A 19,036-nucleotide genomic window follows, 5' to 3' on the forward strand; every position below is an offset into this window, starting at 1 on the left:
TTAATGATTGTTGGTAAAACCCTAGTTAAACTTGACATACTTTGACTTTCTGAAAATAATATAAGCCTTATGTTTTGGGATGGAGGTAGTACAGTTTAGGCAACAACAACTTTGAACCAGATCCTAGTCAGCATCAAACTTAAAACATCTACTCACATACATCAACCCTCCAACATATCGAACTCCAACAACAAGTTTTAATTGACCAGTCCCTCTAGAAGAAACCAACATGAAATGAACAAATATTGTTTCACCTATTCACCCACCGGATTTGCAGTCTTCACCTCACTTCAGCTCGACATTGTTCTACTATTTTCTGCTCTAGTCATCCTGATCCGAAGCCGATGCAGGGATGTTAGTGATCCCATAAACTAGTTGACTTCACATTCCCTACACTCATATGCCTATTAGTTGTAGATCACATTGAGAGATGAATCAATCAGAACCCTTTGTACCAGCTAAAGACATGGACCAACCTTGACAGCCATCCAAATGTTTCAAACTTTTTTATTCAATAAAATTCAAGTCTCTAACCCCTAATTCTTGATCCACTAACAGGAGCACCCAGGGGCGGACCCAGGTATACCCGAGTGGGGCTGTGGGGGCATATGCCCCCACTCAGATTTTTGAATTCCTTCACTATTTGTGCATAGTTTGAAGGAATGTAACTGAAATTCTACAAAATTAGTGAAGAACTACCCCCACTCAGATGATACGCCCCCGGTCAGAGTTTGTTCTAGGTCCGCCACTGGGAGCAGCCAAATATTTCATAGGCCAACTAGCTAACTGACAATTTAGCAATCCAACATATTGTTCCAGTATAATGGTACCTTCCATAACCACCGTCACTTCACTTTTACCAAAATTGATTTTCAAACCCGCCCTATCCTCAAACAGGCGCAAATGGATCTTTACATTTAAAGCCATCTCAAGGTTATCTTGAAACATTACTATTGTGTCATCATCATATTGTAAAATACACACCCCATTTTGTACAATGTGAGGCACCAAGCCTTTGATCAAACCATCGTCACTTCACTTTTACCAAAATTGATTTTCAAGCCTGCCATATCCTCTAACGGGTACTAAAGGATCTTGACATTTAAAGCCATATCAAGGTTATCTTGAAACATTACTACTGTATCATCATCATATTGTAAAATACACAACCCACTTTCTATAATGTGAGGGACCAACCCTTTGATCAAACCATTGTTCTTTCGGTTTCTGAGCATTCTAGCTAAGACATCCCCTGCAACATTGAACCGAAGAGGTGAAAATGGGTCCCTCTGCCTTATCCCTTCAAAGTGCCAAAATTCCTCCCTAAATTGTTATTTACTCATAACACATAGAGTGCCCCCAACCACTACACTTCTCATCCAGCCTCCCCAAGTGGCATTAAGCCCACTGAGCTCCAAACTTTTAAACAAAAAATCATAGTTTATTTTAGGCGTTCTCAAAGTGATTTTTAAAAACTACCCCTTGTTGTTTTAACTCTGGCTTCATGCAAATCCTCATGTAAAGAAATGACCCCATCCAAAATATTTCTACCTTTAATAAAAGCATTTTGACAAGATAACACAGTTTTATCAACTACATGATCAAAACATTGTTGGAAAGCGGAGTAATCATGGACGAGGCGTTTTGGTACCCGAAAGCATATGCTCTCGGTTTTTGAAATGTCTTTTAAGCGTAATCAGAAATGTCGAAAAATTCTGAACAAAAATTAACATGTACATCTCGACATCATATGTGCTTAGAATGTTGTTTCGCGCATTTTGTGTGTCGTTTGCAGAAAAGACAAAATTCTTTGCTTAAAGAAACCTTTTCACAGCACATTTCCTTTGTATTTTTTACACAAGGCACACAGATTTTTTTATTTTCCTGCGGAACTTGGCGTGCACACATATAATGTCGACATATACGCGCAAATTTTTATTTTTAGATTTTTCAGATATTTTAAGATGTTTTTTCTATGTAGCAGGAGCATATGGTCCCATGTTCAAAAACAGATTTCCGAGTAATCACACCGTAGTTAATTCTTGAAAGGTCTAACATACCGGAGTGAAAATTGTCGACAAGAATGATTAAATCCATTTTGATGATATCCCAACAGGATTGAGAGAAGTCAGCAGGTAATCCATCAGGACCTACTGCTTTATTTTTTTAACATTTGAAAAGATAGCAGAACTAATTAAAATTTCATCAGAAGGTGTACGTAACTCCAGATTATCCAGATCTGAAAGTTTTTCCCCATCCAAGATCGAACCAAAGAACACTTTCACACTATTGGCTCGTTTGACCGAGTCAACCTACACCCGACGCCATGTCCGTATGACCGTACCACCCTACTCTCCTTTGCTAGCGCCGCCGCTAGGTAGGCTCGCCGACGGTGCGCGAGGCCATGCATGGTATGATGAGCGACTCCTGGTGGCTAGCTTCTCGCTGCCATTCCCTTTGTCGACCCGCAGCTTCGCGTCATTGGGGAACCGGTGCCCTTTCCAGATACGGCTCCAGGCAAGAGCGGTAAAATCCGAGTAGAATGGTGTCACGGCTAGCCACATGGCACACCAAAACTGGCCTAACAACTAACCTTTTCAGTAGCTTTCGACGCTGATACGTCGGCGGATCGTTCTCTGACGTACTAGCACAACTACTACTTTTTTTTTTGCGACGTAAAAAAAAAAAAAATAGCACAACTACTACTGCTACTGCAGGTATGGAGTGCGCGCGGTGAGGTTTGTTGGGTGTCACTTCCGGGAATTATCAACACTTGCAGGCAAAGGCACAGTCCCGAGGCTGTCAGTTCGCCGATGATCTCTACGACTCTACTACCGGGAACACGTACGTCAAGGCAGAGAAAGGCACGGCTTTGCTTCGATGGGGGAAAGGAATAGAAAGAAGGAGAAGCTGTGGGCAGAAAGGGAGATCGGTCGATGAAAAGGAGGTTTGGTTGGTGGCCTGGTGCCAATCGCCGCGCGAACCAGTGGCAAGTTTGGCCGGGACGCGACGGTTGCTTGGCGGCCAAGCCCGTCCCGACGCCGTGGCAGGCAGCGCCGCCTCCTTGCCTTTCCTATCCCGTCCGGTGGAAGCATTCGCCATGGCACGGCACGGCCACAGGAGTACAACAAACGCGCGGGGGAAAAAAGCAGAGGCTTCCACGCCACACCGCCTTCCTTCCCATGGCGATGGCGTGCTCGCTCGTCACGGGGAAGAGCAGGGACGGAAACAAACCGCTACCGGCCGCCGCCGACGAGCGCAGAACGCCAGGCGCTGCCTACCCCCGATTTATTCCCCGTCGTCACCTACACCTACACGTTGGCGTTCCCGGGAAGGGACGCGCCGGCCGTCGCCTCCACCGACCGCCGGATGGATGTTTTACTTGCCCTCTCTGTCGGTCTCTCTGTTTACCAGAATCCACATGCCATCGCACGCCTTGGTCTTTCCCAGTATAAATATTTCCGCTGCCGCCCTGTCCCTCTGAGTTGTATTGCCCTGCACTGCCATCTTTTTTTCTCTCTTTGCTTCCACTTCTTCCCTACCACCACCACCTCTCCTACCTCCTACCCTCCCACCTACCTCTCTGCCTTGCTTGCCCTGATCCCTCCTGATTGATTCGCTTCCCCAATTCAGCCCAGGGGGCACCTGCGCCTGCACCTCCTCCCGCCCGGATCCGGCGCCATCAAATTCGCCTCTTTCCCTGCCGCGCGAATCAATCTTCAACGACAGATTTTTGGCGCCCTTTCCTTCCTTGCTTCTTGTGGTTGCCGGGAGCGCATGCTAGGCTAGAGCTGCTCGATTCTTTGCGTGTGGCGGGCGGCGTGCGCGCGCGCGCGTACCATGAGAAGAAGATGATGCGCGCCAAGCCCAGAGGTAGCACATTCTTGGACGCCATGAAGGACACCTCTCCCTCTCCTACTACCCCGGCGGCGGTCGCGGCGGCCAAGGAGGCCCTGAAGGAGGACGAGTGGGAGGTGCGGCCCGGCGGGATGCTGGTGCAGAAGCGCGGCCCGGACGCCGACGCCCCCGCCGCGCCCGTCCCCACCATCCGCGTCAAGGTCAAGCACAACGGCGTCACCCACGAGATCTACATCAGCGCCGAGGCCTCCTTCGGTAATACTCTCGTAATGCCAAATGCAATCAGTACACTCCCGCGGCACCGCCGGATTTTGTGTGAGTCGATCGAGCTGTTTGCTGACTGGCGGAGTGCTGCTGCAGGTGAGCTGAAGAAGATGATGTCCGCCAAGACGGGCCTGCACCACGAGGACCAGAAGCTCGTCTACAAGGACCGGGAGCGCGACTCCAAGACCTTCCTCGACATGGCCGGCGTCAAGGACAAGTCCAAGATGGTCCTGCTCGAGGACCCAGACGCGCAGGCGAAGCGGCTGCTCGAGCAGCGACGCGCCGACAAGGCAGGCCGCGCCGCCAAGCACATCTCACGCGTCAGCCTCGACGTCGACAAGCTCGCAACCAAGGTACCGTACCACACGAGGACTCTGCTCGCGTAGTTCACTCGGTTCTGCCGCAGTCGATCGATCGGGTGTGGTGATTGATCGGATTTCGGGTCGGTTGCAGGTGACGGCGCTGGAGGCCATCGTGGGCAAGGGCGGGCGCGTCGTGGAGGCGGACGTGGTGGCGCTCACCGAGGCGCTGATGACGGAGCTGGTCAAGCTGGACGCCATCGCCGCCGAGGGCGAGGTCAAGGCGCAGCGCCGAATGCAGGTCAGTGCTCTCCCTGCACGCACACCCACGCGCGCCGAATTTCTTTAATTAATTTCCTCGCCGAAACCGTTGACGAACACATTAATTTCACGCGCGCGCGCGGGGGAATCCGAACTGAATCCCATCCGGCTCTGAATCTTTGCGCGTTGCAGGAGAAGCGGGTGCAGAAGTACGTGGAGACGCTGGACGTCATCCGCGCCAAGAACGCGGCGGCGGCGACGGCGACGGCGCCCAAGTCTAACGGCAACGGCAACGGCAAGGTCGACCGGTCGCTGCACCTGCCGCCGCGGCCGCCGCCCGTGTCGCAGCGGCGGCAGTTCAACAAGCAGCAGCAGCCCGCCGCGCCGGCGGCCGGCAAGGCGGCGGCGGTGGCGCCCACGGCGAGCTGGGAGACGTTCGACCTGCTGTCGTCGATGCCGTCCACTTCCTCGGCCACGGCCACCACCACCATGGCGGCCGCGACCACCACCACCAAGAACGCCAGCGGCTCGCCGATCCCGCGGTTCGACTGGGAGCTCTTCTAGAGAGCCGGCCACCGCGCCTTGATCCCTTCCCTGTCCATCGATCATTTTAGTGGTGCGCATTGTTTCCTTCCGCCGCTGTTCATTCCCCCTCCCATTTTACTTTTCTTCAGAGTGTACATCAAAATCGACACAAGACGAAAGACCCGTGACGAGCCTGTTCGTTCATTCAGTCCAGTCCAGTCCAGTGCAGTCCGTGCAGAAAATAAGTGGTGTTGGGTTATGCTGAAGAATTTTCCATGGAAAATATATATATAAAAGATATATAGCAATGTATATGTGATTGGTTGATTGATTCATACATTAATCGATTCCTCTATGATTGCCTTGATTCACCATTGCAACTGGTGATATAGCATAGTACTCGTACTAGCTCTGTTTGTGTTAGATCAGATGATCGGAGTGAGATTTGGTGCCGTGGAATCATGGCGTGGTTGATTGATTGGGGCTGTGTCGTGCTGTGTGGGCGCGGCGGGGCACGAATTATTGTTGGCCATTGCATCAGCGCGGGAGCGGGACAGGAACCACTGAACCTGTTGGGTCCAGGCGAGGCTGGGGCCGTGACAGTGTGGTTTCGTGGCCTGGACGCGCTTCACACGCTCTCGTGCGGCTCCAGTAACAATGGCTTAATCGTTGCGTTTGGTCGGCCAGATTAGAAGGTTTCTTTCTCAGCTGATTGATGTCCATTTTATCATCCCCAGATCTGATCAGCTAGATGAAGTGGATACGTTTTTTTTTTCTGCGTAGGATAAATGCCGTAACATACTCCGACCAACACTAGATCTGCTATTTGCATTTAACCGCAAACCTCTTCTACGGCATAACTTGGGTTCCGCCGGCGGTTTTGCGATCCGGTGGAACCCGCGCCATACCACAAAAGAGGTTTCAACTTCGGTTCCAGCAGAACCCACACACCACATCGCAAAGAAGGTTTCAACGTCGGTTCCAGCAGAATCCATGTCATATTCGTGATTTTGAATAAATACTCTCTAATTGAGCACCAATATAAGCCAAACTTACTAAATATCTCAACATCACAAAATATAACAATAATTGTTAAAATAGAAATAATTAAGCAAGTAAAGAATGGTTTCGAATGCAAGGAATTGTTCGAACCACACATGAATAAATGTTAACCACCAAGGATAGATGGTCACGCCTAGATGGATCGTGAAGTTGCAAGACGAAGCATTGCCACTTGCAATCCTAGCGAACAAATGCGATCTCTGCAAAACATCGATATCAATTGAGAGAACCCGACAACCAAAAAAAAGAAGGCAAATCGACAAATCCTTGGAGCCACTACTTCAATTAAAAAATAAGATTCGTGCAACCTCTTTCGCATATTACGGAAAAAAGCCTTGTCTATGTCATATTCCAATGAGCAAACTGCTTCCTTTCTATCTTACGGGTGTCGCCACCTTCTCCATTACCCCACTCCTCCCCATTCTTACGCAGCGGTTTGCGATGTCCATGGCTTAATGATGTATGATAAGTGGATAAATGCCGATTAAGAAAAGTAGGATTTGCAAGCATCGGAATTGCTATTTGTGAGTCGACTATTTTCTAATTCATCAACAACCAAATTTCTTATTCGTCAATTGCATGTCGATACATTCATTTTTGCTCACGGGTTTCCTGGTCCGCCGGTACTCTTTTTTGACTAGAGTTTTTGACACGAAGAGAAGAGAGTAGGGACATGTCAATCGGTTTGTGTAAGGGTATATTGCCCCTATGTGTGGTTTTGGTAATTAGTGACAACCCCTATGGACTAATGTTTTCATTGAGTTTATATGAAGGAATATTCCATAGGTTCTACTTGTATTCCATATGTTGGATTCAAGTATGGATGCCATGAAGATAAAGATATACCTTGTGTATTGGCATAAAGATCATCGATTTGAAGATATATATGTGATATGATCAAGAAGAAGAAATGAAGATGGAGTTCCTATGTGGAACTCAATATTAGCCATGCTCTAGCTTATGTGATAAGTAATGGATGATCAAGATCTCGAGTGCTTGATTTCAAGTGAAGAATTCTTTATACACCTCAAGATAATATGATAGAGCATGAGAAGATACAAGGTTGACCAATGCAAAGAGTGAAGAATAGATTCAAGTTTGGTCAACACATGAAGCATGAAGAATGTGCCACATAAAGTCATGTGGTATGGTAAGCCTTGTCAATTATGCTTTATGAACTAACCCATCATATATGTGCACTTGTGTTGTCTATGCGGGTTAGGTATCTTTCCATGGGCATGCATCAAAAGTGAGATCTCATATAGGCCATGAGAGGATGACATCAAGTGGTGATCGTCATCAAGATATGCATCAATGGAGCTTTCCCATCATGGTGTATGGGGGAGCATTTGCGAGTCTTCACGAAGCAACAATGATCAAGTAAGGCATTTCGGCTTGAGTGGAGCTCGAAGAGTTATCATCAAGATCAAGCGGGATGCGCAAGGCAAAGGTATGGCCTTGCTAGGTTTTCCTTTTACCGGTCTCAAGGTGGATGTTGGGAGACCGGATTATAGGATAGATAGCCGCACTATCAAGAGGGGCTTTCGGTTGGATAACTTGATCACATCGTCTTAGGGAGCTCAATCCTTTGCATACTTTGCATATCCCTATTGCTTCTTGGTGTTTCTCTGTGAGAGGTTCTTGAGCTTGTTGCTAGCTTTACAACAAGCCCAAGTTCATCGAAAACGGAATCCGCATGCATCTTCTATTGCGTTTTCGAGTTTGGACGTCTTCACCGTTTCTTGACGGTGGAAGACCCCCTCTCTAAAAACATCTAAAAATATCCTGTGAGGAGTTTTTGTTGGGATTCTATTCGTCGTTATCTTTCCAACAAAATTGGTTTCATGTCAATCGGGGTCCGGACACAAAAGTTATCACAGTTTTTGTATAACATGTTTTACTCGTCGGCCGGTTTCTCGCCAGGCGTGACCGGCCGTCCCACCGGCCGGCCCGGTTCAAACCGGCTCGTGGACTGGTGCCAACCGGGCCATGTACTGTAAGACATATAAGTGTCCCGGTCATGGCCCGGTCTGGACCGGCCGGGTCCGGCCCCTCGTCCGGTCTGACCGGGCGGTGGACCGGCCTCCCCGGCGCACGTTCTGCGCGACAAAGACTCGCCCCGGTCACGACCCGGCGCCTGGTCCGGTTTGGACCGGCTGGTCCGGTCTGTGGCCCGGTCTGACCGGGCCCTGGACCGGACGGTCCGGCCCTAAGCCCGGTTGACCGGCCTCCTCGACGGTTGACTCAGCCCAACTTTTCCCCAACGGTTATATTTGCTGGGCTATAAATAGCCCTTCTTCCACCTTGGGCTGGATTAGTTCTTCCCATTCTCTCTCCTCCATTGTTGCATTTGAAGAACTTGCTCTCTCTCTTGTTCCCCCCATGATTCTTGCTCATTCTTGAGGGATCTAAGAGAGGAGATCTAGATCTACACTTCCACCAATCCATTTCTCCTCTAAGTGAGGGGAACTCTTGGGATCTAGATCTTGGAGTCTTTTGTTGACTTTCCCCATTGTTCTTCCTCTCCAATCTCATCTTAGCATTTGCTGCTTGGGTGGGAATTCAGAGTGAAGGATTTGAACACCTCTAGTGTTCTTGCTTTGCATCATTGCATAGTGTTGAGCTCTCCACCACGATTAGTTCGAGTGAGAGACCGTGAGCTTGTTACTCTTGGAGGGAGACCTCCTAGTTGGCTTGGCGGTTGGTGCTCCGGTGATCTCTTCAAGAAGATTGTGAAGAGGCCCGGGCTTCTCCTTCGTGGAGCTTGTGAAGTGGTTGTGGAGCTTGCCATCTCCGGAGCGGAGGAAAAGCTAACCATAAGGAAAGGGACATTATCCTTGGTGGGTGTGGTTCGGAGAATAGGGTGAGCCTTCGTGGCGCGGGGAATCCTTCGTGGGACCTCCACTCATTCAAACGTGACGTACCTTCTTGCAAAGGAAGGGAACACGGGAATACATCCTCGTCTCCGCGTGGCTCGGTTATTTCTATACCCGAGCTCTCTTTCCTTGTGATAGCCATCGTGCTCGAAGTACATATATCTTGCTATCACTTGTGCTACATATATCTTGTGCCTATCTTGCTTAGCTCTAGTTGCTATTGTTACACTTAGTTGAGCTTATCATATTTAGGGTTTGTGCTTGTAAACTAAACGTTAGTTTAATTCCGCATTCTTACTAGACAAATCCGCAAGAGTTTTTTAATTGCCTATTCACCCCAGTTTGTCGTGCAAGTCGTTATGTTTCTATCATGGACTTTTGTACTTCTAGTTGAGTTGAAAAGCGGAATTACCGTTTGTCTTGTTCCTGTTGAAGTAGAGACCGATGAGAAGCCCCTAGATCGCCTCGCGGGCGCTTCCGGCCGTCAGATGCGGGCGAGTGCTTCCTGGGTTGCCCGTCGCCGCTTTCGGTAGAAGGAGCTGTAGCAGCGCCTCCTGGACCTAGGTCTCCGGCCTTCATGAGCCGAGCGAAAAGGCACGTTTGGGTAATCAGGGAGGACTATGGGCGGCTCCCGTCAAGGGCCAGGCGAGGAAGCGTGTTTGGGGAATCAAGGCAGCCGGTGGCGCAACGGGGTAAGGTTTGGGGGCCGCACAAGGTTGAGGAATGGCACGGCGAACATGGTGAGTGGGCACGGAAAGAGTGGCTAGATGAGTTGGCAAATGTGGTCAATGGTGAGGTGGAAGTGGATTTTTTTTTGTAAGTTTCAGAGCCCGTGCATAGATGCATGCATAAATAGGGCCAGCCAGTGTTTCGACCCGGTATCTATTTCGTTCCCCATCCGTCACTCAGTGTCATCAGATATACTGTACATACGAAATGTATAGCTATAACGAACAATTCTCCTCGAAACGTGAGCAGCAATTCGATGACAAACTTTGGCCGCCCATAGCAAACTCGATCCACAGCTCCATGTGACAGCGAAGCCAAGTTGAGAGGGGCACGTTTGGGATCGGATTTAATTGACCTGATCGCCAAAGAACCACAACCACGTGCCACAAGCTACGGTGACCATAGATAGATTCGCCGGCAGTACGTGGTTGCCACCAGCAGGCAGCAGCAGCTCGCGCGGGAAACCAGCAACCCGCCACCAGATGCTGCTGCGCTTCTTCTCTCCCACATGTACAACCAAAAGGAGGGCGAAGAAGCCGATCCTCCCACATGCGCGCGCACACGAGCTCTCTCCCAAGATGCCAAGACCAATCTAGAGTCCATCTCAACATACCCGACCGACATCCACCTGCCCTCAGCATGGACATGAAAACAAACCGAGGCGCTAGCGGCTTCATCGCTGCGCGCGCTAGACTGCGTGTTCGGTGTTCCCCTGGCCAAACTCAGATGATGCTATATATATATCGCCACACACTGTCTGACTGTCCTATAGTCTAGGTAAGAGCAGTTGGCTCGCTCGGCTGCCGAGGAGATGAGGCGAAATGAGGGAGAAGGACAGCACGCGACACGGCGGCGCGGGCGGGGGTTTTCTAGCTGCCGTTCTGCCGCCTGAGCGGCGACGCGCGTCCTCTACTTCCTGGAGTGCCATGCCGCCGCTAAAGGCAGTGTGCACTGTGCTCGTACCGGACGCGTTAGCTAGCTGGAGCCCGGCGACAGAAACAGCCCACATGACGAGCCACCGAGAAATCACTGGAGGTGGAGGGCGGACGATCGAATCGCAGCTGGAGATTCAATGGTACTGGTTGCAGTACTTGTACTAGTGCTCAAACTCGCCGTAGTTTCGTGGTACGATGATCACTGATCAGACATTAAGAGGACCTCCCGTTTCAAAACAAATCAAGTGGACTGGTATGTACTCCGACGCTGTATTCTTCGCGTGAACCAACTGGGGAGTAGTACAGTGTGCAGTGCTCTGCGGCCTGTGGGGAGAGTACAGTACACGTATGCGAGATCGTCGTCAAGGCACGGGAGTCATGCGTCCAGGAGAACAGGATGGAATCTGTGCGAGTCCGTGACGAACGCCTCTTCTGTACCGGGGTCCGACGTCCGAGCGGTGCTCTACTGACACGCCTTCGTCCTCTCATCTTGGATCTACTGTGTAAAGGTACTCAGCTTTTTGGTGCGAGCGATCGATGAACTGGCCTCTCGTCTTCGTCCTCTCCGCTTGGATCTGCTGGTAGTGGCTTCTTAAAGCAAGCACCACGGTGTCAGAGCATCTCCAACGGGGCTACGCATTTCGAACGCCAAATATGTCCGCGCGCATTCGTTTTCGTCGGTCTAAATGGTCGAAATCGACTGCGCGTCCGTTTGCGTCCACTAGTAGAGAACAGCTGGCCCTGGATCCTAGTGGCGCGATCCTCTCCTTCCTTCCTTGCCTAGGCATCGCCGGGCGGGTGGTGATGGGGGCGGATCTCGTGCTGCTCCTCCTCAAGGTCTGGATCACGGCACAAAGGGCGGCGGCCCTATATGGCTGTGACGGCGTCGACCTGGTGGCAGGTGGCGGGCGTCAGGGCTTGGAAGCCGGCGATGGTGTCGCCGGTGGAGGGTTGGGTTGGCCAGCCCGGGATGGTCGCCGACGTGGGGGTTCGACCTGAATAAAGGCGGCGGTCCTAGGGCCTCTCTTGCGTGAAGAGGAGGACCTACCGGAGGCCTCGGACTCGTGATCCGGCCGGAGGGTTGAGTTCCGGAAGGGCCGCCGGCGAATGTAACGAGTGCTTTGCCCGGAGTTTGCTCGGATCGGAGGTATTCGGTCGTGCGCACCCATGCGTTTATTCCGACCGTTTGGTTCCGGAGGGAGCGGCGCGAAGCTCTTTTTCTCGTGTTGACATTAAGTGACTATGGATCCATGATGAAAGTCGGAAGAAGAGAATTTCTTGAAGGCCGGAGGGAGGACTAGCTAAGGGAGGTTCAAGTCTCCGCGTTGTTGAGGGGCTTGCTTGGTGTCCGGCTTCACGAGCGACGGTTTGGAAGTGGGGGCGGCAACACAGGTGAAGCGCGAGTCCTACCTTTCGAGGTGAAAACCCAAGGTCCGGCCTTAACCGGTTGTGTCCGGCGGTGACCTTGGTGGAGGCATTGTTTTGAGAGCGGGGACTATCTTCGTGGTGAAAACCTAAGATCATTGATCGGGCGACGACGGTGTTTAAGCACTCGTTCCCTTCTTGAAGGCGTCGTTTTTTGGAGAGTCTGTAATTCAGGTGTTGTTATGGTGGTGGATGTATTGCTGTTGTTAGGCCCGAGATGCTGTAGCGGGACTTTTGTTTCTTAGTTTTCTTTTCCTTTTTTTTGGCTGTGTGCATCCGTAGTGCCATTAGGGTGGTGCGTTGTTGCAGAGGCTGGATGTAATTGGTATCTTCTTGATATTAATATATTCCCTTTATCGAAAAAAGTAGAGAACAGCCTTTTCGTCCAGCATCCCTGGAAGCAACAGTCCCGGTTTTAACACAAACAGGGTCCAGTGGGGGGCATTAGTCCCCGTTTGTATTAAAAACCGGGACCAAAGCGACTAAAGACCCCATCTGCCTATATAACATTGTCCCGTCCCTGCCCAAATGTGAACCACACTTAGACATTTTTCCACTTCTTATCATAAAAGGTGTGTATGTTGACTACTTGTACTACCCGCCACGATCAGAAATTCAGAGGACTGGACTGCTACCATATGGTGCGTATGTACTCCTGTATATATTGTCTTCTGCGCGCGCGTGAACCAACACGGTAGCAGTACATTACGGTGTTCCGTGGACTGTGGGCGGAGTACAGTATAGGTACGCGAGATCGTCAAGGCACGGGAGTCCTACCTGCGTCCAGGAGGACAACAGAATGAAATCTGGCATACAGGACACACGTATGTATGCGTGTGCCATTTTTCATACTAAGTTTAATCAGATTTCACAGTATCCATGCTCTAAAAAATCGCTTTAACCTTGGATCTACTGATTAAGGTATACCAACCTTTTGGTGCTAGGGATCGATGAACTGTGGCATCTCGCCTTCGTCCTCTCCGATTGGATCTCGTGGTAGTGGCTTCCTAAAGCAAGCACAACGCGCGGTGGGGGTCATGGTGATGTTGGTGCATAAGGGCATTTCCAACGGGGCGATGTAAATGGAAGTTGAGCGACTATTTGCGTCTGCGTCTGGTACCACCTCCAGCGGGGTGACGCAAAGTGATCGGACCGTTCGCGGCGACGCAAACCTGGCTTATATGCGTCTCGGATGCGTCTCTGGGGACGCTGCGCGGACGCGCAAAGTGTTCGCTCGCGTCTGGCGGACGTTTCATCTGGCCCGCCTGGCAGTGACCCAACGTCGATGCGTCTTCTCCACCAGTACTGGCGCCGAGGCATCGGTTCGGCAGTCTGCGGCCGCGTAAATGGCGATGCCTCGCGTGGCGCGCGGCCGTCGCCTTCCTCTGCGTACGAAGTAATGGCGATGTCACGCGTGCCGCGACCGTCGCCCTGCCTCCGATCTACTTAAACAGGGGCGCGAGCATCTCATCTCCTCCCCACAAAACCCTAGCCGCCGCACAACCTCCACCGTAGCGCCGCTGCCGCTCAGACTCCGCCGGAGCCACCATGAGCAGCGCCATCTGCGGCCAGGCTGCCGCGCCTCCACCTCCACCTCTCACTCCACCTCCCCCGGCCTTGAGCTCCGACGAGGAGTTCGATTCCGATGACAGCACCGACCTCCTCGACCCGGTTAGGGACGCCGCGGCCCTGGCTGAAGCGGAGAAAGAAGCAGAGGAGGAGCGGGCGGCCCATGCGGCGGTCGATGCCGAGCTGGAACAGCGCAGGGTGGCGGCCGCCGCTGCCGCAGAGGACCCCGACTCCGAAATTTCATGGTCTTCTGACGACCCTGATGCGCCTACCCCGGAGGAGAGGGCGGCGGAGCAGAGAGCTATAGTCTAGTCCTTCGAGACGCTCAAGGACGACGCCGCCAACGCGAGGCTGCTACAGTGCTTGGAAGAGGACGCGGCGGCGCACCGAGCCCTAGCGGCCGCACGAGAGGCGGCGGAGAAGCATGCGAGGGAGCGACGCAACGACGGGACCGGCCCGTCAGACAGCAAGTAGTCTAGGTTCTAGAACTACTTTGTATAGTTTCTATGCTATCAAATGTACTACTATATTTGCTTAAATCTAAAAATGGGTCGCCCGGAGAAAGCACACCCAGACGCAAACGGACACGCGGACAAAATATGTCCGCGAACGACGAAAACGGACGGTCGCGATCATGTTTAGGCGTACGAAATGCGTCGTCCCGTCCCTAACAACCTATTCGACACGACGTGTCTATCTTCATAGACGTGTATACTGTACTACTGTAAAGTTGTCCATTGGCTGTGTTTTGAGCCGGTTAACTGCAGATGCACATTTCGAATCCAATTAGCCTTGTTGAGTTATTTTTTGAAGGGGAAGCCACATTGGCAATTTTATTGCCTTGTTAAGTTGACATTGTATCATCGTTCTTGAGGAGGTGGCGTTTTGGCTCATAGGAGCAAATGCTCTCATTATACAAAATAATTAAAAAATAAATTTAAAAATGTCAAAATATTCTGACATAAATTTTTTGGTGTACATCGTGACATTCTTTGTTAGTGCACAAGTTTTCATGGAGAAAAAACATTTTATGTTGCGTGTACAAAAAAGACAAAAAAATGTCCTGTACGTAGTCGTGTTATAGCATCAAAATTTGTCTTTTTTACAGGAGCCACAAATTTTTTTAGTTTTTTTTGAAAACTTGTGCACGAACATAAAATGTGTAGATGTACATGAAAATTTTTACTTTAGAATTTTTTGACACTTCAAAATGTAGATTCACATAGTGGGAGCAAATGCTCCTATGAGCCAAAGTGAATATCCCCGTTCTTGATCTTTCTTCTCTCCGACTCTCCATCTCGGTGAACTCCCAGAAACAAGCTATGCAGAGAAACAGGGAAAAAATGTTTTCCATGTTGTCGGATAGCCACGGCCCGCATTCCTTCGCGGCCTGTGTAGAACCAAGACCCGAGGGCCGAGGCCTGTGCCTGTTTCGTTTTCACAGTAAGCCCTGTACCAGCTCAGTGATCAGCAATTCAGCATGTTGTGGGAAGCGTTCCAACGGCCAGTTTAAATTCTGTGCATTGATTCAGCCCAACAAGGGTTGCAAACGACTCGACAGAGTATCCTTCACTTCCACACGTGGAGTGGAGTACTACTGACACTCCCGTGTTACTTTCTTTATCTAAAGGTACTGAAATTTATGAAAAAACTAAAAAACAATTTATATTGCATGTATTTTATGCGCTATAAAAATTCGAATCCAATTCGCAAAGAATATCAAATGCAAACATGTACCTCGAGAAATAAACAAATAAATAAGTCAGCGCTAATATGGTCAACAGGGTCAAATTCATGGTCCTAATTGGACTAGACACTATCCATAGCTAGATCTATGTGTTCTGAACTTGGATTACAGTCTTCCCAGAATCCACGTATTGTACGTCTATCTATGTTATAATTTTGTTCACATTTTTCTAGAGCTTTGTATGGTGTGGATTTTGAACCTGGGAGATATCGGGGTGTCGGGAGTAATCCACATAATGGTATCTCCTTGCAAAATAGGTGCAAATTCTGGAAGATGGACTAAATAATGGTCAAAGAGGATTCTGAACCAAGCATTTCCATGTGTGGCACATTATCATGCGACCATCTAGTGGACTAGATAGACTATGGCACGACCCACTACCGCTCGTACCGACGGTATTGTTCGTAGTGTCGGTGGCTCCGAATTATAAAACTGCCAGTCTTTTATGAAGGCACATAGACCATCCTATGCGATAGACATGATAAAAAAATTCTCTAATATACAATTCAACCTTCCTCTTAGATCCATTCTAGCATACCCTCCTTGTACTTCTCTATTCAAACTTTCTATTGGCATATTGTAAGACATTTATTTTCATCCACCTCGAGTTGACTTTTTATGAATTATTTGATTGGCATGTGTTCGACGGATCACGGTGAATTTCATGTTAGCACAATTGTAACACTAAGAATGTTTTAATCACATTGTTAATGAATTTCCATGACCCATTTAACATTATTGATCATAGTCTTTTGACACTTTGTGATATTTCGTCTGGACCTAAAGAGAATGCATAGAACAATGTAGTTGCTAACATCACCTCAACACCAACACCTTGCGTTCATCCTGCATATATGATAACCTAGGTCACTACAGAGAAACATGATTCTACTGTTAACACCACTACATAAGTATTTTATACAAAAGAGAATATTGTCATTAATAAGCTTGTGCATATTTTTTTTAGTAAAAGACCCTGAGACATGTACTTACCTAGAACAAATTTGGTAAGGCTAATGGACAAAAACAACTGTAAGAAATGCACATGAGGTGTAGATAAAACATGCATCACAACAACATGTTTTCTTTGAACAAGGTTGTCCAATATCCGATATTGTCTATTGAGGGGTGTATCACCTAACCATGCACCTTCCAAAAATCTCATGTTAATATCACTCCCAACTTGGAAAGTCCCTATACTGAAGAACTCTTCATCGACCCTCGTGAGTATTTTTCTGAAAGGAGAGTCGGTGGGTTTATACAACCCTGAAGGAGAGTGCACAATAATAGAGGTATTAGTTAACAGTATAACTCAACCAGCTAGGAGCCACCACAGCCTTTTGACGTTGCCAACCGTCTGATCTTACGATCGGACGTCTTTGATCGTCAATTAGTCCCACTAAGTATAGCTGGACCATTTTACCGTCTGTCTAGCGTGAGAAGTCCGGCTTACCGGTGCTGGGCTGCTACTCCCAGGATCGAGCTGGACACCTTCCGGTTAACCGGGCCTATTGGATCGCAAAACAGCTGATTTTGCTTTCGGCCGCAATACTCACAACTTGTTATTCGGCCTCACGTTCCTGCGCTCTCGGATGGTTTTATGGCCCAGTTTAGTTCTCTATAACGCCTTCTTTGCCCTTTCGCCGCAATTAACGAATGGTGATACTACTACTACCTACCTTCATCGCCGCAATTAACGAATGGTGATACTACTACCTACCTTCAAAAGCGGCAGAGTAATGACGATGAATCTCAGCCGTCTCCCTTCCGGTTTCTCTGAATTAATGCCAACTCCATATATGGTGTGTGCCCGCTGCTTCCTTTCTTTCTTCCACCTGTCTTTCACCCTCCGCCCCTTCGGGTATGTTGTCGTCGCTGTGTTACAATGTTACTAATAAGGCATGTTCAATGATTTTTTCGTTTCAGGAACTATCAAATTGCTCTACTGGGCTGGATTTTGCGTGATGGCTTGAAGGTGCAGCGGCCACTCGATTCCCCTTGTACGGTTCCTCGCCTCGATCTTTCTTCTCAATCTCATAGATTTCGATCTATTTGCCTCTTTACACTCATGGTTAGGCTGTATCGGCGGGATCAGGGGTTGGGCGTGGTCACCTCCCGTTTCATGGTGCTCCAAGGTCCATGCCTCCATGGGAAGTTGATGCAGGCCAAGCGTCAGATCCAGATCCAATCCACTATTCAGCATGATCTTCACTATTCAGCCTACAGTTTTAGCTCGTACGGCATATAGCTAGGAGATAGCTAGGTTTCTTTTGTCATACATAGCAAATTGCCCACAGATTAGCTTAGGAAGCCTCCATACCATATATGGAGCTCCCAGACCTATCAGAAATCAGAATAAAGTTCAGCTACACGTAGTCATCTTTCAATCCAGATTTTTTAGAATAATTTAAAACCCGAAGACACAGGAAATAGAAGAGAAACCATATCCTAAGTTATGTTTGTGTGCAGAATGCTTACTTTGCTCATACTTGTTGGATAACGTTGCATAGAAAACAAAAATTTTCCTACCGCGAACACGCAATCCAAACCAAGATACAATCTAGAAGACGGTAGCAACGAGGGGATATCGAGTCTCACCCTTGAAGAGATTCCAAAGCCTACAAGATGAGGCTCTTGTTGCTGCGGTAGACGTTCACTTGCCGCTTGCAAAAGCGCGTAGAAGATCTTGATCACGATCGCTTCCGGCGCCACGAACGGGCAGCACCTCCGTACTCGGTCACACGTTCGGTTGTTGATGAAGACGACGTCCACCTCCCCGTTCCAGCGGGCAGCGGAAGTAGTAGCTCCTCTTGAATCCGACAGCACGACGACGTGGTGTCGGTGGTGGTGGAGAAATCCGGCGGAGCTTCGCTTAAGCGTGCGGGATGTGGTGGAGGAGAGAGACCGCTAGGGTTTGGGGAGAGAGGGGGGTTGGGCGCCGGCCCTCTAAGGGGTGCGGCCAAGGCTGAGGCTTGAAGTGGTCAGCCCCCTCTCCTATGCCCCTCATTATATAGGTGGAAGCACCAAGAGTTCTAGTCCAAGTCTTCGAATAAGACCCCAACACTAAAACCTCCCATATGTGGGAAACCTACTCAAGGAGGGAGTCCTACCCAAGGTGGGACTCCCACCTTTCCTTGAGGTGGGTTGGCCGGCCACCCTAGGGAGTCCACCTTGGACTCCTCCCTTTAGGGTTGGCTGGTCATGCAAGGTGGAGTCCCTCCGGGACTCTACTTTCCATGGTGATTTCTTCCGGACTTTTCTAGAACCTTCTAGAACCTGCCATAAATGCACCGGATCATTTCCAAACTTGGAATATGACTTCCTATATATGAATCTTATTCTTCGGACCATTCCGGAACTCCTCGTGATGTCCGGGATCTCATCCGGGACTCCGAACAAATATTCGAACTCCATTCCATATTCAAGTTCTACCATTTCAACATCCAACTTTAAGTGTGTCACCCTACGGTTCGTGAACTATGCGGA

At 49.4% G+C, this 19,036-nt stretch overlaps 1 protein-coding gene across 1 annotated transcript; it reads left to right on the forward strand.

Annotated features, from left to right (window-relative positions):
* Positions 1–3,506: 3,506 nt before the first annotated feature.
* On the forward strand, positions 3,507–5,574 carry LOC124653611 (BAG family molecular chaperone regulator 1-like). The gene is made up of 4 exons (XM_047192676.1): positions 3,507–4,113; positions 4,219–4,475; positions 4,576–4,722; positions 4,875–5,574. The coding sequence occupies exons 1-4, from the start codon at positions 3,852–3,854 to the stop codon at positions 5,244–5,246; spliced, it is 1,038 nt and encodes a 345-aa protein (XP_047048632.1). The 5' UTR covers positions 3,507–3,851; the 3' UTR covers positions 5,247–5,574.
* Positions 5,575–19,036: the final 13,462 nt, after the last annotated feature.

Source organism: Lolium rigidum, chromosome 5 (genome assembly GCF_022539505.1).
Source record: "Lolium rigidum isolate FL_2022 chromosome 5, APGP_CSIRO_Lrig_0.1, whole genome shotgun sequence".
In the NCBI taxonomy this organism is placed as follows: Eukaryota; Viridiplantae; Streptophyta; class Magnoliopsida; order Poales; family Poaceae; genus Lolium; species Lolium rigidum.